At 45.4% G+C, this 18685-nt stretch overlaps 2 protein-coding genes across 9 annotated transcripts; both read left to right on the forward strand.

The window, feature by feature from the left end:
* The first annotated feature begins 484 nt into the window (after nt 1-484).
* vangl2 (VANGL planar cell polarity protein 2) lies at nt 485-9991 on the forward strand. Of its 4 annotated transcripts, none has more exons than XM_037276283.1 (8): nt 485-571; nt 5437-5678; nt 5766-5883; nt 6115-6722; nt 6959-7092; nt 7277-7430; nt 7691-7940; nt 8151-9991. In XM_037276283.1, exons 2-8 carry the CDS (start codon nt 5608-5610, stop codon nt 8409-8411), a joined length of 1596 nt encoding a protein of 531 aa, XP_037132178.1. In that variant the 5' UTR covers nt 485-571; nt 5437-5607; the 3' UTR covers nt 8412-9991. The 4 variants fall into 4 exon arrangements, with proteins under 4 accessions (XP_037132178.1, XP_037132179.1, XP_037132180.1 ...); XM_037276284.1 differs by having other exon boundaries at nt 487-571; nt 7295-7430; XM_037276285.1 differs by lacking the exon at nt 485-571 and having other exon boundaries at nt 5320-5678.
* Nucleotides 9992-10346: 355 nt separating this feature from the next.
* On the forward strand, nt 10347-18685 carry nectin4b (nectin cell adhesion molecule 4b). 5 transcript variants are annotated; one of them, XR_005100988.1, is made up of 12 exons: nt 10347-10674; nt 11914-12117; nt 12413-12580; nt 14186-14464; nt 14592-14709; nt 15472-15623; nt 15793-15976; nt 16046-16121; nt 16429-16488; nt 16554-16742; nt 16847-18042; nt 18169-18685. XR_005100988.1 is itself a non-coding variant. In XM_037277262.1 (11 exons), the coding sequence occupies exons 1-11, from the start codon at nt 10620-10622 to the stop codon at nt 17168-17170; spliced, it is 1809 nt and encodes a 602-aa protein (XP_037133157.1). In that variant the 5' UTR covers nt 10347-10619; the 3' UTR covers nt 17171-18685. The 5 variants fall into 5 exon arrangements, 4 of the variants coding, with proteins under 4 accessions (XP_037133157.1, XP_037133161.1, XP_037133158.1 ...); XM_037277262.1 differs by having other exon boundaries at nt 16847-18685; XM_037277266.1 differs by having other exon boundaries at nt 15808-15976; nt 16847-18685.

Here is an 18685-nt window from a genome sequence, read left to right on the forward strand (position 1 = left end):
AGAGCATATATAATGTTCTATACAACTTGGTGTACCGTATTTATTGTTCTATATAACTCATGTAACAGTAGTAGACAACAGTAATAGTCAGTGTTCTATTCATCCTAACCTCTGGTTGCTTGCCTATAGGTTAAAAATGGCTTTAGTTTTTTAAATTAGATGTATATTAATAATGACTGACTTTTATCTATAAACATTTTAATTATACATTTTATAGTAAATGTAATCATTTAATTACTGCGCATGCGCAGATTAGATCTACTAGTAGCCTCAGTGTACGTAAACGTATATTTGGTTTGCAACTACACTAAATATTTTTTTAGACTGAATTTAATGGTAATTCCGACAAAAAATATCAATGCTCATTGTACAAGTGGATGTGAGTTTAAAATATTGATATGAGTTTATGTTTAAACGCGGAGCTAAGCCCCGCCTTTTCCGTCTAACCTCCCAGTGGGCAAGCAGTGATGGGCGGGGCGGGGCGGGGCAAGGGGAGTGGGGGGGGCTTTCACGGCCGAGCGGAAAGAAAGTGGAAAGTGAGACAAATAACTGCATGGACACTCTGCCCTAAGTAAGTCCTCGTTTTACATTTCAAATATCTTCAAATGCAAGTGGCGGTGATGCGCGAGTGCTGTATGAGCGGCGCTGTTGTGGGGTTGACGAAAAAGCTTTAATTAGAGGAGAGAAGTGGAAAAGGGGGCAGGTTAGCTTCGTCGTGGATGGGCTCAACAAACAATGGTGGAGAGGACGCGATGGTCGCCTCCTCTCCTTTTCTTTTCTTTTCTTTTCTTTCTCCCCCACTTGTTCAAACCGCAGCCAAGCAAGATTAGGAGGTTGCTTGTTGTACTCCCCCGCCAAGGGCCACGTAAGCTTCCACTTTTTAACCGGGAATGAAGCGACTAAGACAGTGGGCGATGAAGCCAAAATTGTGCCGACGCTGGAGGACACTTTAGCCGTGGAAGTCATTCATTTAGCGGGGAGAGGAGCAAACATTTCGGGGTGTGCGGCCCACTGTACTGTCATCACAGGAGATCTACAATACTTTTCTTCTTTTTTTCCACATTCTTATCCCATTTCGCTGGCCCAAATACCTCGAAAAAGAGCCAAAATGCTGAAATGTTGGCCGAGCAACATGAGTGTATTTGGCGAACAGCCAGTGATGGGGCACGACTCCCAAATTCCAAGATACAGTATTGCACATTTGATGACTTTTACACGCGCTATAAAGAGTGTTTGAACTCCATTTTTGTTCGAACGGCCCCGAGGCAAGTACTATATTGAATTTTCCTCCAGTATTTGAAAGGAAATGTTGTGCTACTCTGTAAGATACCAGCCTAAAGGGTTAAACGTTCATACATAGCTTTTACCTTCTTTTAACAGTCTAAAGGACGTTTTGCTCATTTATTTTGTACTTAATGTTTTATGTTTTCTCTTACGTTCATGTATAAGAAATTGTTCTTTCCTAATTTTTACTTTTTAATATAGTAAGTTTGTTTGATACACTTTTTGAAGTATTTACATGTTCAAGGTGTTTGACACGTTAGCATATCTAGGCCATATGTGTGTTTTTTGTTTTTAAATCAATTTGTCATGAGTTCAATTACCACTCCATGTAAATTTGAAGTTTTCCTGCTTGATGTTTTAAAAGCAGGCCCTTGCACCCAAGCAAACAAAACCATGTCAATGAAAGCCCCCTGGATGGAGGTAATAAAACGCCAGTGGTATGCGAGCTTGTGTATTGGCGATATTTACTGACTTGTTTTACATTTGAGCAGCGGTAATTGGTACTGAGGGTTAACATAACAGTCGGGTTTGCCTAGTCTCCCCCACCTTCATTTGAAATATTTTAATGGCAAATACATGACACTTACTTCATGAGGAAAATTTGTCGTCACTGGAACACATTCTGAAGTATATATGATGCATTTATATGTCATGTATTCCAATTTTACAGCTGTCAGTTTATTAAGCTACTGGATGCAGTTATTGTTTCTTAGAAACGGAGTCACATGTTAAACTCTAACGGTTTGATTTAAGATCTGGTCCCTATGCCAGTATGCTTGTTTTTGAAGGCAGAAAAACCTGCATTCTCGGTTCAAGGTTGCAAATGTTCGCCTGTACTTTTCTTGTCAAATTTTGAGCATGGAAAAGCGCAAAAACTGTTGGCCAACGTCTGGCGGTACTACAGAAAGTTACTTGTGCTTCAGTCATGTCACGACATTGCGTTCTGACAAATAAAGGAAATCTAAGTGTAATACATGACGGCGTACTGAATGGAGTGGACATGACACACCTGCTCCACTTTGCTAGCCTTGTGTGCAGGAAAGGCTGCCCGTAGCAGTTGCTTAACTGATGTCGTGCGAGGAAACCATGGCTGCTGCTGGTGGTGGTGGTGGTGGTGGTGGTCTACTGTGTGTGTGTGTGTGTGTATTTACACAGTTGGTCTCGTAGGCCTCAAATGGCCACTGGATGGAGCTGGGCGGTGGTGTTCCTAAAACGTTTGGCCATGGCGGGCAGCTGCCGGCCGTCTTAAAATGTTTGATTCCTCTGCGGACACGTTATGACCAGGGACAAAGGGTAATTGCGACAATTAGCATTCCATTCGAATTTTTTGGGGGTCGTGCACAGAGGATGGTAAAGTCACTTTGGGAATGTTTTTGTAAATACGAAAATATTGTGTTGCGGTCTATTACCATTGTCCTCTGAAAATGGACGGCCGGTAGGTCGTTGCTTTGTGGTGATTGTAATTGTTTTTTTTCACGACAGACTGGATGGACAAACAACTCTGTTCTTGGAAAGTACACGACTTCCGCTCCATTCATGATTTTACAGTAAACCATGCGGTTGAGCGCATAAATCAACTGGAGAGCTTTTTCTGAAATGTCGGCCCCTGAAAGCACTTTTATGGGCTTCGCCGTTACGTCCTTTGTAATAATTCATACAGTACATTATCAGCAGCTTGTCAGAAGACTCGTGGGCGGTTTTGGCGGTGGGCTAGAGTTTCATTGTCCTGAGTACGTTTTTATGATCCGTTTGCGCCACAACATTTAGCTTGAAACGAAACATTCATCGAAGACTATTCGATGCACTTGCACGTATAGGGCCAGGGGATGAATAGGCAACCCGATCTTCGCTACCACTGGACCACACCTGTTTGGATCAAGTGTTTGGCCACGTTCTCACTCACAGCCTTGCACAATACGTAGTGTCACAAGAGTACATTTCCACCATTGTCTTAACCTGTTTGCAGCCCAAAATGTGTTCGTATATGTTTCAAATCATCTTAGTAGGACAAAATACAGGTAAATTAGAGTACAGCAGTGGAAACACCTTTGGTGTTTTTCTATTTCTGCTGCAATGTATACTATGCTGGGATTGTGAGATGCCAACTTCAATTGTTATCCGCAAATGTAGCTTCTTCAAAGACCCCATCCGGCAGCTGGCAAAATGTTTTCTTGATAGCAAAGTCGGGCTCTTCGATCATTGCTAAGTCTGCTAAAAGAGGGTAGAAATGTTCTGTTTGTTCCTGTCTTCTCTTCATGTTCCAATTTAGTGTACCGCCTGCTCGCTCGCTCGCTCGCTCGCTCGGGGCTGACTCTCATATGCCGACGACCACATGCGTCTCATTATGAGGCGTAATGGCAACGTGACGTCATGATTGCAAAAGTATGTGCATGCTTTTGAAAGGTCATTGCTGAATTGCGCCTGGGTTTCAAACAGGACAGGCTAGTGGAGCACTCATGTGGAAATTCATTTTGAATTGTAGCGTCAGTTAGCTTTTGTGGAGCAAATGATCCATTGTTCAAATGCACAAACATCACCTGATGCGCTCCAAATTGAATTCAGCCTCCTTGTCGTCGTCGTCGTTGTTGTTTTTGGTAAACACAGAATTGAGAGAATGGCAAGTCGAATCACGAGTGAGGCTTGAAAATGCACTTCATCCTCCTTTGTTTTAGTTGCCTTCTTTTTATAATATTATAATGACGACATTCTGTAATGAGAAAATTTGCTTCGTTAAAACAACATTCACAATATCACTTAGAATTCAAAATAATAATAATTCAAAAAGTTGAAAGTAATGGAAGTGGTGTTAAGCCATTCTAGCCTCCCAAAAAGACCAACAAATTGTATTTCGTAGTGCAGTTCAAAAATTGGCACATTGTTTAGGTCTTGTACTTTATAACACCGTACGCTATTTTGGTGGAATGCAAAGAATTCAATGTTGGCCAGGCAAAGAAAACCAAAGATGTGGCGGTGATCATTGTAATGTGCACATGCCAAGAGTCATCGTGTTTTGGTCTTTGGCTGGACAGGAAGTGGATTTTAATTGGCTCATGTAAGATCCAGCCGCCATTGGAGTTTAATGGCAACGCTTGATTCCTCCCAGAAGGCCAAGGCAGAGCACCCTCTGAGCCACGCCCACCTTTTATCCACTAACCGGCGTATGACAGCCTGGCATCCATCATGGCCGCCCTTCTATTTTGGTTTGTTTTGTGTGTGAGGGGGGGGGCGTCGTAGCAGAGGGCGCTTTGAGGTCATGTCACCGCGGCAACTGTCAACCTACGACCCCCCCCCGCCCCTCCTCCTTTCATCGCCATGGCAGCGACCAGGCCAGGTTTCCACGGGGACGGGCGACGCCACAGAGGGAATGCGAGGAGGAAAGGGGAGAGGCCAAACGAGTTTTTTTTGTGTGAAAACGGCGTAATCCAATATGGCCGCCTTTGTGTCGGTGCTAGCGCCGGCGTTGTGAGATGACTAACCGCCGCCGCCAGTAGCGTTTTGCCAAGTGCACACGGCCAAAAAAGGTTTTAGTGGGTTAATGTGCCACAGCGCTCACTTTGATTCCCACGCGGGGGTGATGAGAGACGCCGTTTCCCTTTTTCATGTCGACCTGGCGACCATTTTACATTTCCTTATGCCGTGTGCCACGAGATGGCGCTACTTCACTCATCTGCGTCATCTAGAAATATTTGGCAGATGGGCTTTCAATATCAACAGGTCGCACATTCATAACAAAAAACATTAGAGATTCAATTTTTACTACAATAATATCATATGTAATACATTGTATTTAGTAACAGTTTTGAATTATGAGTTGTTGTTTTTTTTTTCTGAAACGTCATAGCTCTAAATTTCCACGTGCGGCCATCGTTCTCCATCCTCGAGTTTTCTGTCCCGATTCCAACCTCGCCCAGTCGGTCCGTCGCTCTGCGGATGATTTCTAGTCATTCTGATGATTTCAAAGTAGCAGTTATTGTCGCGTCATTTGATAGTTATTGGTTTGTCTTTCAGATCACGGAAGCCTCTGCTCTCTCTCCCTGCCTTGACTCTCCTACCCGCCATCCTCTCCCGCCCCTCTCCTCCTCTTCCCCCCGCTCCCCTCGCCCACCCAACCCCCCATTGCCTTCTCCCACGGTCCCCTCCTCGGCCTCCAAGATAGATTCACTCAGGAGCAAGGTTGACCTGCTCAAGCTGCCGCTGGCCCTCTCCACCAAGTCTATCTCCGAGCGCAAGATCCAGCTGGGCGGCGTCGGCAAGCCGTGCGGCACGGGCGGAGGAGGAGGAGGAAGCGGGGCTCACAAAGCCCGCTCGCCGCCCGCCCGAGACATGGACAACGAATCCCAGTACTCCGGCTACTCGTACAAGTCGTCCCACTCCCGGAGCTCCCGCAAACACAGGTAGGGGAGTCGGCGGTCCGTCCGCCGCTGGCAAGAGTGCAGCTTCCTGCCACAATGTCATCAAGTGTCCCGCTTGGTATCTGGCAGGGATCGGAGGCATCGCTCCAAAAGCAGAGATGGCAGCAGCCGCGGAGACAAGTCGGTGACAATCCAGACGCCCGGAGAGCCGCTGCTCGACGCCGAGTCCACCCGCGGGGACGACCGGGTGAGTGAAAAAAACACCTCTGCGTTTCATGTATCGTACTGGAAATGCAACCTTGGAAAAGACGGGAAAGGTCGCCATTTTGGTTTTCTGACTTAATTTACACCATACCTGGAAAAATCTCATCTGAATTGAATGTAATTGTAACTGAACCAAATTTCCCCCGAAAAGTGAAAAGCAGCTCTCAAACTCCCAGCGCTCTTGTTTCAACTGGCCTTTCCTCTTGTCCGCTAGGATGACAACTGGGGCGAGACCACCACCGTTGTCACGGGGACGTCGGAGCACAGCATCTCCAATGAGGACCTGACCCGAGTCACCAAGGACCTGGAGGAGTCGACACCCCTGGAGTGCAAGCGCTTCCTGGGCCCGGCGCTGGGCGGCTGCCTGAGCTTCTTTGCGCTGGTGACGCCGCTGGCCTTCCTGGTGCTGCCGCACGCGCTGTGGCGCGACACCCTGGAGCCGTGCGGCACGCCCTGCGAGGGCCTCTACGTCTCGCTGGCGTTCAAGCTGCTGGTGCTGCTCATCTCCTCGTGGGCGCTGTTCCTGCGCCCGCCGCGCGCCACCCTGCCGCGCTTCTTTGTCTTCCGCTGCCTGCTCATGGTGCTGGTCTTCCTCTTCGTGGCATCCTACTGGCTCTTTTACGGCGTGCGCGTGCTGGAGCCCCGCGAGCGAGACTACCGGGGCATCGTGGAGTACGCCGCCTCGCTGGTAGATGCGCTGCTGTTCATCCAGTACCTGGCGCTGGTGCTGCTGGAGGTGCGCCATCTGCAGCCCGCATTCTGTCTCAAAGTGGTGCGCAGCACGGACGGGGCCAGTCGCTTCTACAACGTGGGCCACCTCAGGTTCGTGTCCGCAACCTGTAATTATTTCCATTCTTATTCAGCCAATATTTGTACTGCTGCAGCGGTGTTGGAAACACAGCTCAGCATTGATGTCTGTCTGTCTGTCAAGTGAGCCACAAACACTCTCTAGTATGTAACGCATGGCAGCAGTCACTAGCACGGGCAGGCAGGCAGGCAGCCCATACCAACGTGACCAACATACACAACAATTGACAACAGTTGTTACCGTCTTCCAGTATCCAGCGGGCTGCCGTGTGGGTTTTGGACCACTACTACAACGACTTCCCTGTCTACAATCCCGCCCTGGTCAACCTGCCAAAATCCATTCTGTCCAAGAAGATGACAGGCTTCAAAGTCTACTCACTGGACGGTAAACACTACACTGCCTCTTTTAACGCAGAGATTAATTCTATATTTCTTTTTACAAAGCTTTACATTATCATGAAAACGTCTTCCTGGAACTCAAATCCCACCGTTAAAAAACCCTTGTGTACTGTTTGTGTTGTCTCAAAAATATATTTAGTACGTAATTACACAAAAACATTGAGGTGTAGGAAACTTTTCCTGCACAGAAAACCCTGCCAATAATTCCACGGGCCAGTCGCGCGCCATGATCGCTGCCGCCGCCAGGAGGCGAGACAACTCCCACAACGAGTTCTACTACGAGGAGGCAGAGATGGACCGCAGGATCCGCAAGCGCAAGGCCAGGTAGAGAGAGAGAGGGACATCTTTCATCTTGTATGTAGTGAGCTTAAATGCCCAAATGGGGGCATTGTCTTAGCCTGTAATGAACAATGTGTGCTTTAAAGTGTTTGGTGTTATAGTCCCACTATACACCAGGGGGAGTCTCTCGCTCTCTCTCCTCCAACTCTTGCCCCCCCCTTCTTACAAATTCCTAACCTATAATGTTGAAATTTCAGATGCTATTGCAGCTTTATTACAACAAAAACACCCGTCTAACATTGCAGGCTGGTGGTGGCAGTAGAAGAGGCGTTCACGCACATCAAGCGCCTCCATGAAGAGGAGGCAGCGTTGACCTCGTCCCCAAAACACCCACGCGAGGTGATGGACCCCCGCGAGGCGGCGCAGGCCATCTTCGCCCCCATGGCGCGGGCCATGCAGAAGTACCTGAGGACCACGCGGCAGCAGGCTTTCCACAGCATGGAGAGCATCCTCACACATCTGCAGTTCTGCATCACGCACAACATGACGCCCAAGGTCCAAAAACTACCCAATTGATTATTACCGACCACCTGCATATCAAGTGCCTCTTTGGCCTCCCTCCTCAGCATCCTTCTTTCTCCCTGTATACCCTCCTCAGTGCATGTCCAATTCATCTCATTAGCATGAAAATCATCTACAAATAACCAAACAAATCACTTTTGATCCAAATCCAGTATTCATATATATCTTTCAAAACTTGTGTAGGCCTTCCTGGAGCGTTACCTGAGCCCGGGGCCCACCATGCAGTACCAACAGCATAACGGCAGGGGGCGCCAGTGGACACTGGTGAGCGAGGAGCCCGTAACAGCGGCCTTGCGCCAAGGCCTGGTCTTCTCCGTGCGCCGCCTTGACTTCTCCCTGGTGGTCACCGTCACGCCGCTGCCCTTCCTGCGCCTTGGCGAGGAGTTTGTGGACCCCAAAAGCCACAAGTTTGTCATGCGGCTTCAGTCCGAGACGTCCGTGTGAAGGACGCCAAAAAACAACCTCAAATCAGCTCTGGATGCCTTTGACTGGTGTTGTTATTGCAGCACATTGTTGAAAAAAAAACATTTTTTTTACAAAGGCGCCTTTTTTTGTTGTAACCACTGAACTGGCATTACACTACCACGACTATGATGTTGCGTCCGCTCAGCTGGAAAAGTGACTGCAACGCACCACCGCTGCCCCACCGCAGCTGGTTCCTTACTGTTTTGTACCCCTTTTTCCTTTCATACAAAGCACGATCTAGGGCCACACTGATAAAACAAATCATTATTTTGTTATGTTTTCATGATGAGAATAGCAAATTCAAAAAAACAAGAAAATGTAAAGCAAATAAATGCAGGCCCATTGGAATTTTTTTTTTTTTTTTGATAGTTAAAAATGCCATTGGCAATTATTAGACCAATAATACTTGAAATAATCATGTTGCATCTGTCTGGACTAAATAAATGAAGCGAATAAACACACATTTTCACATAGTCACACAAAAATATTACAGTTCAATTACAATTGCATGAAAAAAATGACTTGATTCGTGGTAAAAAAAAATGCAACTTGTACTTTAAACCTAGAAATATGCTACTTTTTAAAAAGTCCACTTGCGCTAAAGAAATGTGACTTCATTCTTGAAAATGCACCTGTCTTTAAAAATCTAACCTTTATCCTGAGAAATAAGAATTCTTGAAGTTAGACTTCAGTCTTGGAAAAGTCGGCTTTTTGATGTGATTTTATTCTCAAAATTGGCATTACTTTTGGAAAAATACCATTTTATTCTTGATACGAATCCCTTCAAAAGACTCCAACTTCTTTTTTTGATACAACTGTTTTATTGGAGGTGAGAATCCAGTTTGAATCTTGTCGTGTGGCCCAGATCTTCGGTACTCACTTCAGAATGTAGCAACTTATGTGCGCAAATAACATTTTTTTCTAGATTCTCTGTCTTTGTGTTCATGTTTGCGATTAGCGTTGATGTTTCACTTTAACACACAAAAACAACACCTTTACACTTAAAACATAAATATATGTGTAAAACCAAGCAACATTCCTCTTTTAAGTAGCTTTAACAACAGGTGACAACATAACATTTAGTGGGTGCATTTCCTGCTCTTATCTGTTGACTGACATGCTCGCATTAAGCTAATTTATTTTTTCTAAATGTGGATTTTTCTTAATGTAACAAACCTATCAAAGTCTCATCCCCCATCTTGATACTTTTGCTTTTGCATATCAGTAAACCATAAACTGCCTTAAGTGGTCAGATGTTGTGCAAGTGATGTCCGGCACATTTCTAACAGAAACATCCAAACGGAAAGAACTCCTCACCAGAGTTTTTTTACAGCTCCAAAAGGTTGCATTTTTATTCAAAAAAAATTGTAAGGTGCCTAAGTTATGATGCAACTTTTCTCCGAATGTTTCTACGAGTGGCCTGTAAAAAAACAATGAATGCTAACGTAGATTTTTGGGGGGGTCTTTGTATTTTCCTTTTTTATGTTTTTGTTAACTCTTGTTAGCATTGTATAGCGTGTTGTTAGTACTTTTCCAGCATTAAACCCTGTTATTCCGTACAAAAGATTGCCCTGCCTCATCACTGGGAGCGTGACAAGTTCCGCTACCAAAATTGTGCCATTTTAGCTAGCTATCCAGCCAGCTATGCTCACACACTGTAAACTATTTGTATTTACAATAATAATGCCACAGTATTGCAGTACTGGTGGTATTTGTCCTAATAAATATAGTATATTGATTGGAATAGATGTAAGTGTTAGTAGGACTGTTGGAAGCACAGGCACCTAATGAATGTGTAGTAGCAGTGTTGTTGTGTGCGCTACTAGTAAACGGTTCTGCTTATTCCGCGGATCAGCAAACGCATCTCGAATGCACCTTCGTGTATGTGGGCGTGGCCTAAAGGCCAGCAGCAGGTGCAGCGGGATTGAGCGACACACTTTCTCGGACCTTCTCCCGTGTCAACATGACTTTTGTTCCTTTATTTAATAGTTAACAATTCGTTGTTAAACTGGAGCGAATTCTCCTAAAAAAATAATAAGGCCTTTTTCCCCCAACCTGGATTTAAGACTCGACTCACCTGCACGCGCGCCAATAGAACAAATATGTCCGATTCTGATTATTTAGCGGTTGCGTGAGAATTTTGCTTGAAGTAACTGGAATTAAAGCGGCTTCACTCGAGGAAGCAGGATGGAGATTACTCGGCAAAAGTTGAACTTTTCGCCGCTCCTTGTCTTCCTCTTCGGTGAGTAGGAGTCGTAGTATTACGTATTACTTTCACATACATGACAGTCGAGTAGTAGTTTTGAATGCCTCTGTATTCCTTCGTGTAGTCGTAACCTCTTTTGAACGATATGAAAGATAAATTTGTTTTTAAAAAATGGTTGTGCCAAATGTTGCACGCATCGATCGGGATATTGAACAACTGGGGCGCTAATGCAAACATTTGGTCTTCTAGTGACAGCTCTGAAGATACACTAAGGCGTGGGACACAAACACTGATTCAAGTCAAACATTTGTACTTTGAAATGCGGCTTTCTTTCCCCACGTTTTTTCTTTTTTTTTTGAAACCAAAGTGGTTACTGATTAATGAGCATGCTGATTAATGATTACAGCGCTGATAAAGGCCAAACAGTAGCTCAGTGTGGGAAAAAGAAACGATGAAATGAGACCAACGCAGACAGACAAATGCGAGCTCGCTTGAATGCACCACAGTTTTGCTGCCACACAGGCTTTTCCAGTTCTCTTGCAACAAACGTTTGCCTCACCAACATAATTATTTTTCAGGGATTTGCCATGGGGCTAGAACGAGCAAGTAACCGCTGAATTAAAAACACCCACAAATGAAAATGATTTGGTGGTTGGAATTTGACATGTTGCGTTTACATTGGTGCCAATCTTGCAGTCTGGATTAGATCTGGATTTAACTTGCTGTAGAATGTGTTTGATATGAGGATGGTGTTTGACTATGGTTGCTGATTGTTAATCTGGCGATTTGAATGTTTTGAACTCTGTATTTCCAGTGTCGATTGATTATTATCTTGCAAAAACGCACCGGTGCTAAAACGTAATTCCTTGGTGGAGGTAACAAACAGTGACCCGAGTTGGGCAAGAAGTCAAAGAATGCCACATGGCCACATTCTGTTCTGCTGCTTTGCCTTTTCTTTTTCCTCCACGCCTGATGAGACAGACTCAGCAGAATGTCACACAGATACCTAAATGCATCGTTGTCAATCGACGTAATTCTCAACATTTAAAATGAAGATGCTATGGGACTGACCTAGGGCAGTTAACCACATTCTACTTTTCCACAAATCATAATCTGATCATGTGTAGTACATTTCAACTCTAAAAAGAGAAGCACAATGAACAATACAATTCAAGTCAAGTAAACTCCCTCCCTCTTTTTTGTTTTGATTTTCTTTTATACTCTGAGCCATGGGTGCCACTTTATGACCACGGTTGATACTTTTCATGTCCGAACCAGTGGCGTGCGCCCATGGCGTCTTCATCGAGCCCCTCCAGGCTGTCACGTTGCAGCGCTCGATGGCCGAGAGCGCCACCCGCCTCCCGTGTCGCTACCGGGCCAGCGTGGACGAGAAGGTGGTGCAGGTGACCTGGTACAAGGAGCTGCGTGACGGCACCAAGGACCAGATCATCACCGCCCACTTTGCAGATGGACACACGGGTAGGTGAAGCAGATTCAGCATTATGGCTCAGTCCTTTTGGACACTTTTCTGGCCACTCCTCAAAACTTCAGTGAAATTGTTTTTGGGTGATTCCAGAAGGTGCCAGCGCATACATTTTCACTTATATGACCACCAAAATGGATGTTTTTTTTGACGTGACATAGGCATTGCTATTAAATTTTTGACAGCTAAAGGAAACTGACTCCTTACACCACAAAGCACTGACGCAATGTGGGATATCTTTCTTTATTTGAATTAAAAAGCTTTCCTTCTTTCCTTCCTTCCTGCTGTCAGAATTCGGACGCTATGCAGGTCGCATGAAGTTCGAGAGCGACAACCCCACCGTCCACTCTGCACTACTCATCCCCAACACGGAAGAGTCCGACGATGGCACGTACGCTTGCCACATCTCCACATTCCCCAACGGAAACTTTGAGAGGCGCATCAAGCTCACCGTGTGGGGTAAGTTATTCAGTTGACTTTTTTTTTTTTTTGGCTCTATCCATAATGTTGAAGCAATAGAGGCGCTACAAATGGTTGTTGACTCTTCAGGCCCATTGGGTCATCTGCCTAGAATAATAATGTATGATATAACTGAATTTAAATAATCAAATCAAAGTAATAAAAAAAGGAGAATACAGAAAATACATTGTCAGAACAATGGAAAATACATTAAAAATATATTTCAAATATCAAAAAAATGAAATGAATGAAAACAAAATATACCCAAAAAAGGTTGGAAGTAATAAAGAAATGGAAGTAATACAAATCAACAAGTAATTAAAATGATACCCCATTTGTGTTTTATGGACAGCATTTTGTCCTCTATATAAGTGCAATGGAGTTATTTTATGACATGTCCATCTTGGTACCGAGACCTCCTCCTAGCTGTCAATCAAACGTAGCAGGTTGTGCCACATGGTGGTTCAACTTTGTGGTGAGTTTCTTTTGCGCAATTCTCAGTCCTTAAAATGTTCAGAACGCTTGGTTTGTTGTTCTTCCTAACATCCTGTGGCGAGCTGAAGCTTTCGTGGTTAATCACCTTTCTGTCGAACCAGTTGCTGGAGAGGAAGCACACAATGATGTCTTTATGTCTTGTATTGCAAATTTGCGACCTTTTTCCTTTTCATCGTGCAGCCACATGTAACCTACAGATTGACACTTTGTACACCAGTACCGACCTGCCTTTCTTCCTCTGGTCGTAAAAAGTGTCCATTGTATTCTTCACCCATGAGTATAATTTGAGGAATAAAACTGAGCGAAAAGCATTTTGATATCCGACCTGGATTTGAGTTCTTCTGACCTTTCCCTCCTCCTCTTCTTCTATTTAGCTGAGCAGAGTGCGTGCTATGGTTCAAAATGAACCACACCTCGAAACATTAGAATGGCTCATTGTCTCCTAAACGCGCACAATATATGAGGATTTCAGCAGCAACCGCTTAAAAGCCATGCATTTTTAGGTACGTATATTATGAAGACACGAAGCACGAACATGGCCTCTGTTGAATTTCACCACAAAGTGACCAGCAACCTGAACTCAATTGGAACTCATTTGGTGTGTGTGCGTGCGTGCGTGGGTGTTTTGGAGGCCTAATGGCAAAATAAACAACTGGAATGACATGGTTACACAAGTCAACACACTTTCTGGGGAGGAGTTTGCGCAAGTCGGCACACCCTATGACCGTGTGCTGCAAAATGTCAAGGAAAGTTGACTTAAAAAAAAAGACATGATGTTGTTGCTACCTGGGCAGAGTAAACAAACAGCAAAACATTCACTTTTCAAATGACTCATGACATCATTACAAGCAGCCACTTATCATCCGGCACAATGACTTGTTTCCATTATAGCCGAAACATGGAAGGTTCTTGCAATATTTATCACTGGTATTAAACGGAAGAAGGGGCCCCAATGTGGATGCATAAGACAGCCATCTCATTATTGTTGTTGGGTTTTTTTTTTTTTAGTCCCAGAAAGCATTAGTCTCTCATTCCCAAATGCACGTCGGCAACTAAAGACAATCTGAGCCGCCTCTCCGTGTTGTAACCACAGCATTCATTTCCATCCAGTGCTTCCCATCGCCTCGCTGGAGCCGGTGGTACTGGTGGAGGGCCAGTCGTTCCGCGTGGCCGCTTCATGTCGCGCCGTGGGCCGCCCGCCGCCTACCCTCTCCTGGGACACCCCCGTGCCGGGCCAGACCCAAAACCGCATCAACGAGGGGGGCTCTGTCTCCAGTTACTACTCGCTGCACCCGCTGCGTAGCATGAACGGCAAGCGGCTGGACTGCCTGGTGCGCCACCCCGGACTGGAGCATCCGCGGAGGATCCCGAACCAGCTGGTGGTGCGCTGTGAGTATGCACACGTCGTTTGGAACCTGCATCAATCGGATGGGGTTTTGGAATTGGAATTAGATTCAACTGGGCCATGTGTTTGTCTACATACTATCACTTTGTATCGTTGTGCTGGCTCAAACAGATCCCCCCGACGCCACCATCTCCGCCTCCACGGACGACTGGTTTGCAGGTCTGGACCAGGCGACGCTCACCTGCGTCGCCACCGGCTTCCCCGTGCCCCAAAACATCACTTGGACATGGTGGGACACACATACGTACACGGCACTAACACAACATGTGTCATAATCCTCAAATAAGAGGAGAGGGTTTTTTTTTTGTCACACGCAGGAAACAAGCGCTAAGCACTAACGATGGGCAAACGAAGCTTCAAGATGATTCATGAACCCGTTGTTGTGTTTACTAAGACCTCTAGATGGCACTGTCTATTCACGGAAAAGCTGAAAGCCCACCGACTTGCCATTTCTTAAAACCCTCACTTTAAACCAACATTGTCATCTTGAGGAGCCAAAGAATACAACAAGTGGTTCATGAAGCTTCATTTTCCCATCACTACTAAGCACTTCATCATTGCGTTCCCTGTGTATGTATGGCCCACCTGGCACATACTGTAGAAGTGAACATGGACGGCAGCAAGATTGTTGTAAATGTCACTATCGTTAAAGGAGCCATACATACAGAGATAGTTCTAGTAATTGAAGGCCTGTCTCTACGTTGTAGTATATGCAGCAGGTTAGTTGGGATTCAGCCACACGAAACGTGACGTTGTGGGGAAGGGGGGGCGGGGTGACAATTATATGTGGTGAAACTGGGGGCAACCATTGTGTGTCTTTTCATTGCACTAAGCCCACATTTCGAGCGAAGTGTCAGGTGTTTTGTGGTTCAGGTTCATTCATGCATGCACATTTGTGGTTGCACGCCAGCCATACAATAAATGATTGAAAATGGGATTTAGTTGCACACCAAATGATCAACATAAAGGTTCTCCTCTCCGGCGTACGCAGGAGGGGCGGGGCATTGCCGGACGGCATCGCGGTGTCGGGAGGGCGCCTGACTTTGGGCCGAAGCTTGCGTCTGGAAGACAGCGGCCTGTACCAGTGTGCCGTCAGCAATGATGTGGGCGTGGCCAAGGCAGACTACTTCATGACTGTGACTGGTGAGCATTATGACTATTTTTGTTTTCTTTTGACCTCATGTCTTCATCGTCACCTTCTGTGGTATTAAAAACATAAATTGAAGATGAAAAATCAATCCCTCTTCTAAACTAGCCTAGTCAGCATGTCATGTCAAGTATCCCACGTGAACATTGTCACCATGTGTGTTAGCTTCTTTCCTTGCAGAAAAATCTCAGCGCAAGGAAGTGTCGGCGCCCGAATCGTCCACCCTCATCATCATCATCGCCGCCTCGGCCGCCGCCGCTGTCCTCGTCATGGCCGTGGTGGTCCTGCTGCTCGTCCGCCACCACCGGCGCCGCAACAAAAAGCTGGAGAGACAGCTCAGTGTCAAAATGTGAGCCACGCAGGAAATTGAAAGTCATTAACACATTTTGATGCTTTTCTTGTTGACGTCTCTCCTCAGGGAGGAAGTCAACAATTTATCTCGACAGGCTTCCTTTAGGAGGCTCAACTCTGTCGGCTCGGATCTACGAACGCAGGTACGTACGCCGCACGTTGTTTACGTCCACGACACAAATTCACACGCCGTCCTTAATGTGAACAAATGATTTAATAACCACTGCTCATTTTCTCAAAATAAATGTACTTGTTGACTTTGTTTTTGGTTTGTAACTTTTAATCGTTTTTTTCACTTTAATTTTCTTTTTTTTCCTTTTCTTTTTCAATATAAGTGAAATGTTTTTAAATTGAAATTTTCCATTTAAATCATTTGAAAAAGATTTACCTTTTTTATTTTTGGAGTCCCAAAGTGTTTCGCACCTAATCCATGCCAATGTTTGTTCCCAGTCTGAAGATTACGCTTTGCACAGATCAGACAGCCACATGAAAAATAGCCAAGTGTCTCTGGTGAGTCCCCCCCCTCCATTTTGACATCAATAGTTTCAATGGGCGTTATGTCTTCTGCCCTGCAGGAACGGCCGATCTACAGAGGGAGCCAGTCAACTCTGGGCGGCAGATGGGCACCTCTGGGTGGTTTCGAGGCAGAGGGCCGCCCCGTCGTCTGGCACGATGAAAGCGAAATCGCCAGCGTGGCGGTGACTGACTTGGACAGGAGGAGAGCCAACTCTTACCAGAAGAGCAGCAACATGTCGCTGGTACTGGTCAGCATCTGTTGAAAAACATTCTCACTTTGATAGAACCTGTTTTTGGACACAATTTTCTCTATAGTCTGTCAATATTTATACGATTAAATGTTTACTTGCAGGATTCTGGTCTTCCATCATCTCTAGTTCCTTTGAAAGTTCAGTCGAACGAAGCTGTGGGAGCGAGAGACCCGTTGGTTGTCTGTGAGATCTCTGCCCCCGCGCCTGAAGAGAACTGGTGTCCGCCGGTCCCACAGGCACCCCCCACCGGCGGGCCGGAGGGCGAGGAGCAGGAGGACGACGACGACGACGACGGCGGCGGCGGCTCTGAATCCTACCAACTGTCCCAAGCGCTCACCAATCACTTCTACTACAGCAACGGCGTCCTCCGGCCACGGCCGCACGCCAACGCCATCCTGTTGCACCCCCCAAGTCAGGTCTTGTAGAGCCATAGTCTCCTGTCTTTCCGCTCAACCTTTGCTCACCCTCGTAGCACTGTTACTGGAGCAATTCTGAAATGTAGGCGCTCTCTGTGAAAATCTCGCCACCTACGTATACGTATCTCACGGACTTCACTGTTTGTCCTGCACACGTCCAAAGCTGCAGGTAAAATGTCGTTTTGCACTTTTTCATTCAATTAACCGCCATAGTCGTATTGACAGTGTGGATACGATCACCCGAACGAACGCTGATCGTGTCCCTGCCGCATTAGGCCAAGGGCAGAACATCAAAATACAGTATTAGATCAGATGAATTGTTGACAAGTATCAGCACAGAGCTTTTTTCAGCTTCAAAGTAGCGTTATATTACACTACAGAAGTCAATGAGTTAGATTTAAGATGTGATATACGTATTTTCCACGTGTACATCTCAGGAAAAGTCGATGGTCCACCATGCCTCAGACTTCCATGTGTGACACCTCTTTCTTTGCTGGGTGCACACAGCAAACGGAATTGCGGCAAAAACTGCGTAGCCTACCTTGAAAGTGCACAAGCGGGAGAAGGAGAGTTGTGCCTTTTTTATACCTAGGGGTTGTACTTTTGAGAGGACGGGGACTTTTGGAAGATTGACATAGCAAAAGACTTTCGCGATGGGAGAACGTGCAACTTCTGGAGGACCTTTGTGTGTTTGTTTACATTGCAGAAGCTCGTGCCTACATTTAGGATCATTAATCGGGGCCAAAAGATGTCAGCTTTCCAGAACTTGTGTATGATGTCTAAAATCGACGTGGTACAGCGACAATTGCTTTCAACAAAAGGGGCACAATTAACACGGTTGGGCAAATGGACCTTTTGACAACACCCCATTGCGTAACTTTGTTTTTGTAAAATGATTAGCTGAACCTGGATAGTTTCCCTGGAGTCTCTTTTATGGAACAAAGTGAGCTGCATGTACGTATTCTACGTAGGTGCAGATGGTGGCAGGGTCAAAAGCACCACATGAGTGAAAGTATGGCATGAGGTACCATTATTAATTGGTGCATTCAATGACAACTTGAAGCGTTTACTTGTAAATGTTTATTCATGGAAGCACAGCATCAATTTAAAATCATTTTTGTAGTGTTCAATTCTGTAAGTAGATCATGTTGTACTATAAATCCTAATGAATTATCTTTTGTGCAGAAAGAGAGAGAAGTGTACTAGTTTTGGTTGGAAGGATCCATTTTAGGGCTATTTTGTTTTCCCTTCCAGCTGTTTCAAGGGGTCCTTCACAGACAAACTCTTTACTGATTGCAACCAAATTTGAATAGCATTGAGGACACTAAATTGGATTTTCATCTTTGCATGTGGGTGCAGCAAATGTTTTCTACCTTGTCATCAGAACAAAGTGTACATTTTAGGGCCATATTTGCTATTTGCAGGCTCCGTCAGAAACTCGTACTTCGAAGATGAGCTTTCCCCATTGAAATGAATGGAAATGCAATTCATCTGTTCCACCCCAATAAACATCAAAAAACAGCA

Source organism: Syngnathus acus, chromosome 17, assembly GCF_901709675.1.
Source record: "Syngnathus acus chromosome 17, fSynAcu1.2, whole genome shotgun sequence".
Classification (NCBI taxonomy): Eukaryota; Metazoa; Chordata; class Actinopteri; order Syngnathiformes; family Syngnathidae; genus Syngnathus; species Syngnathus acus.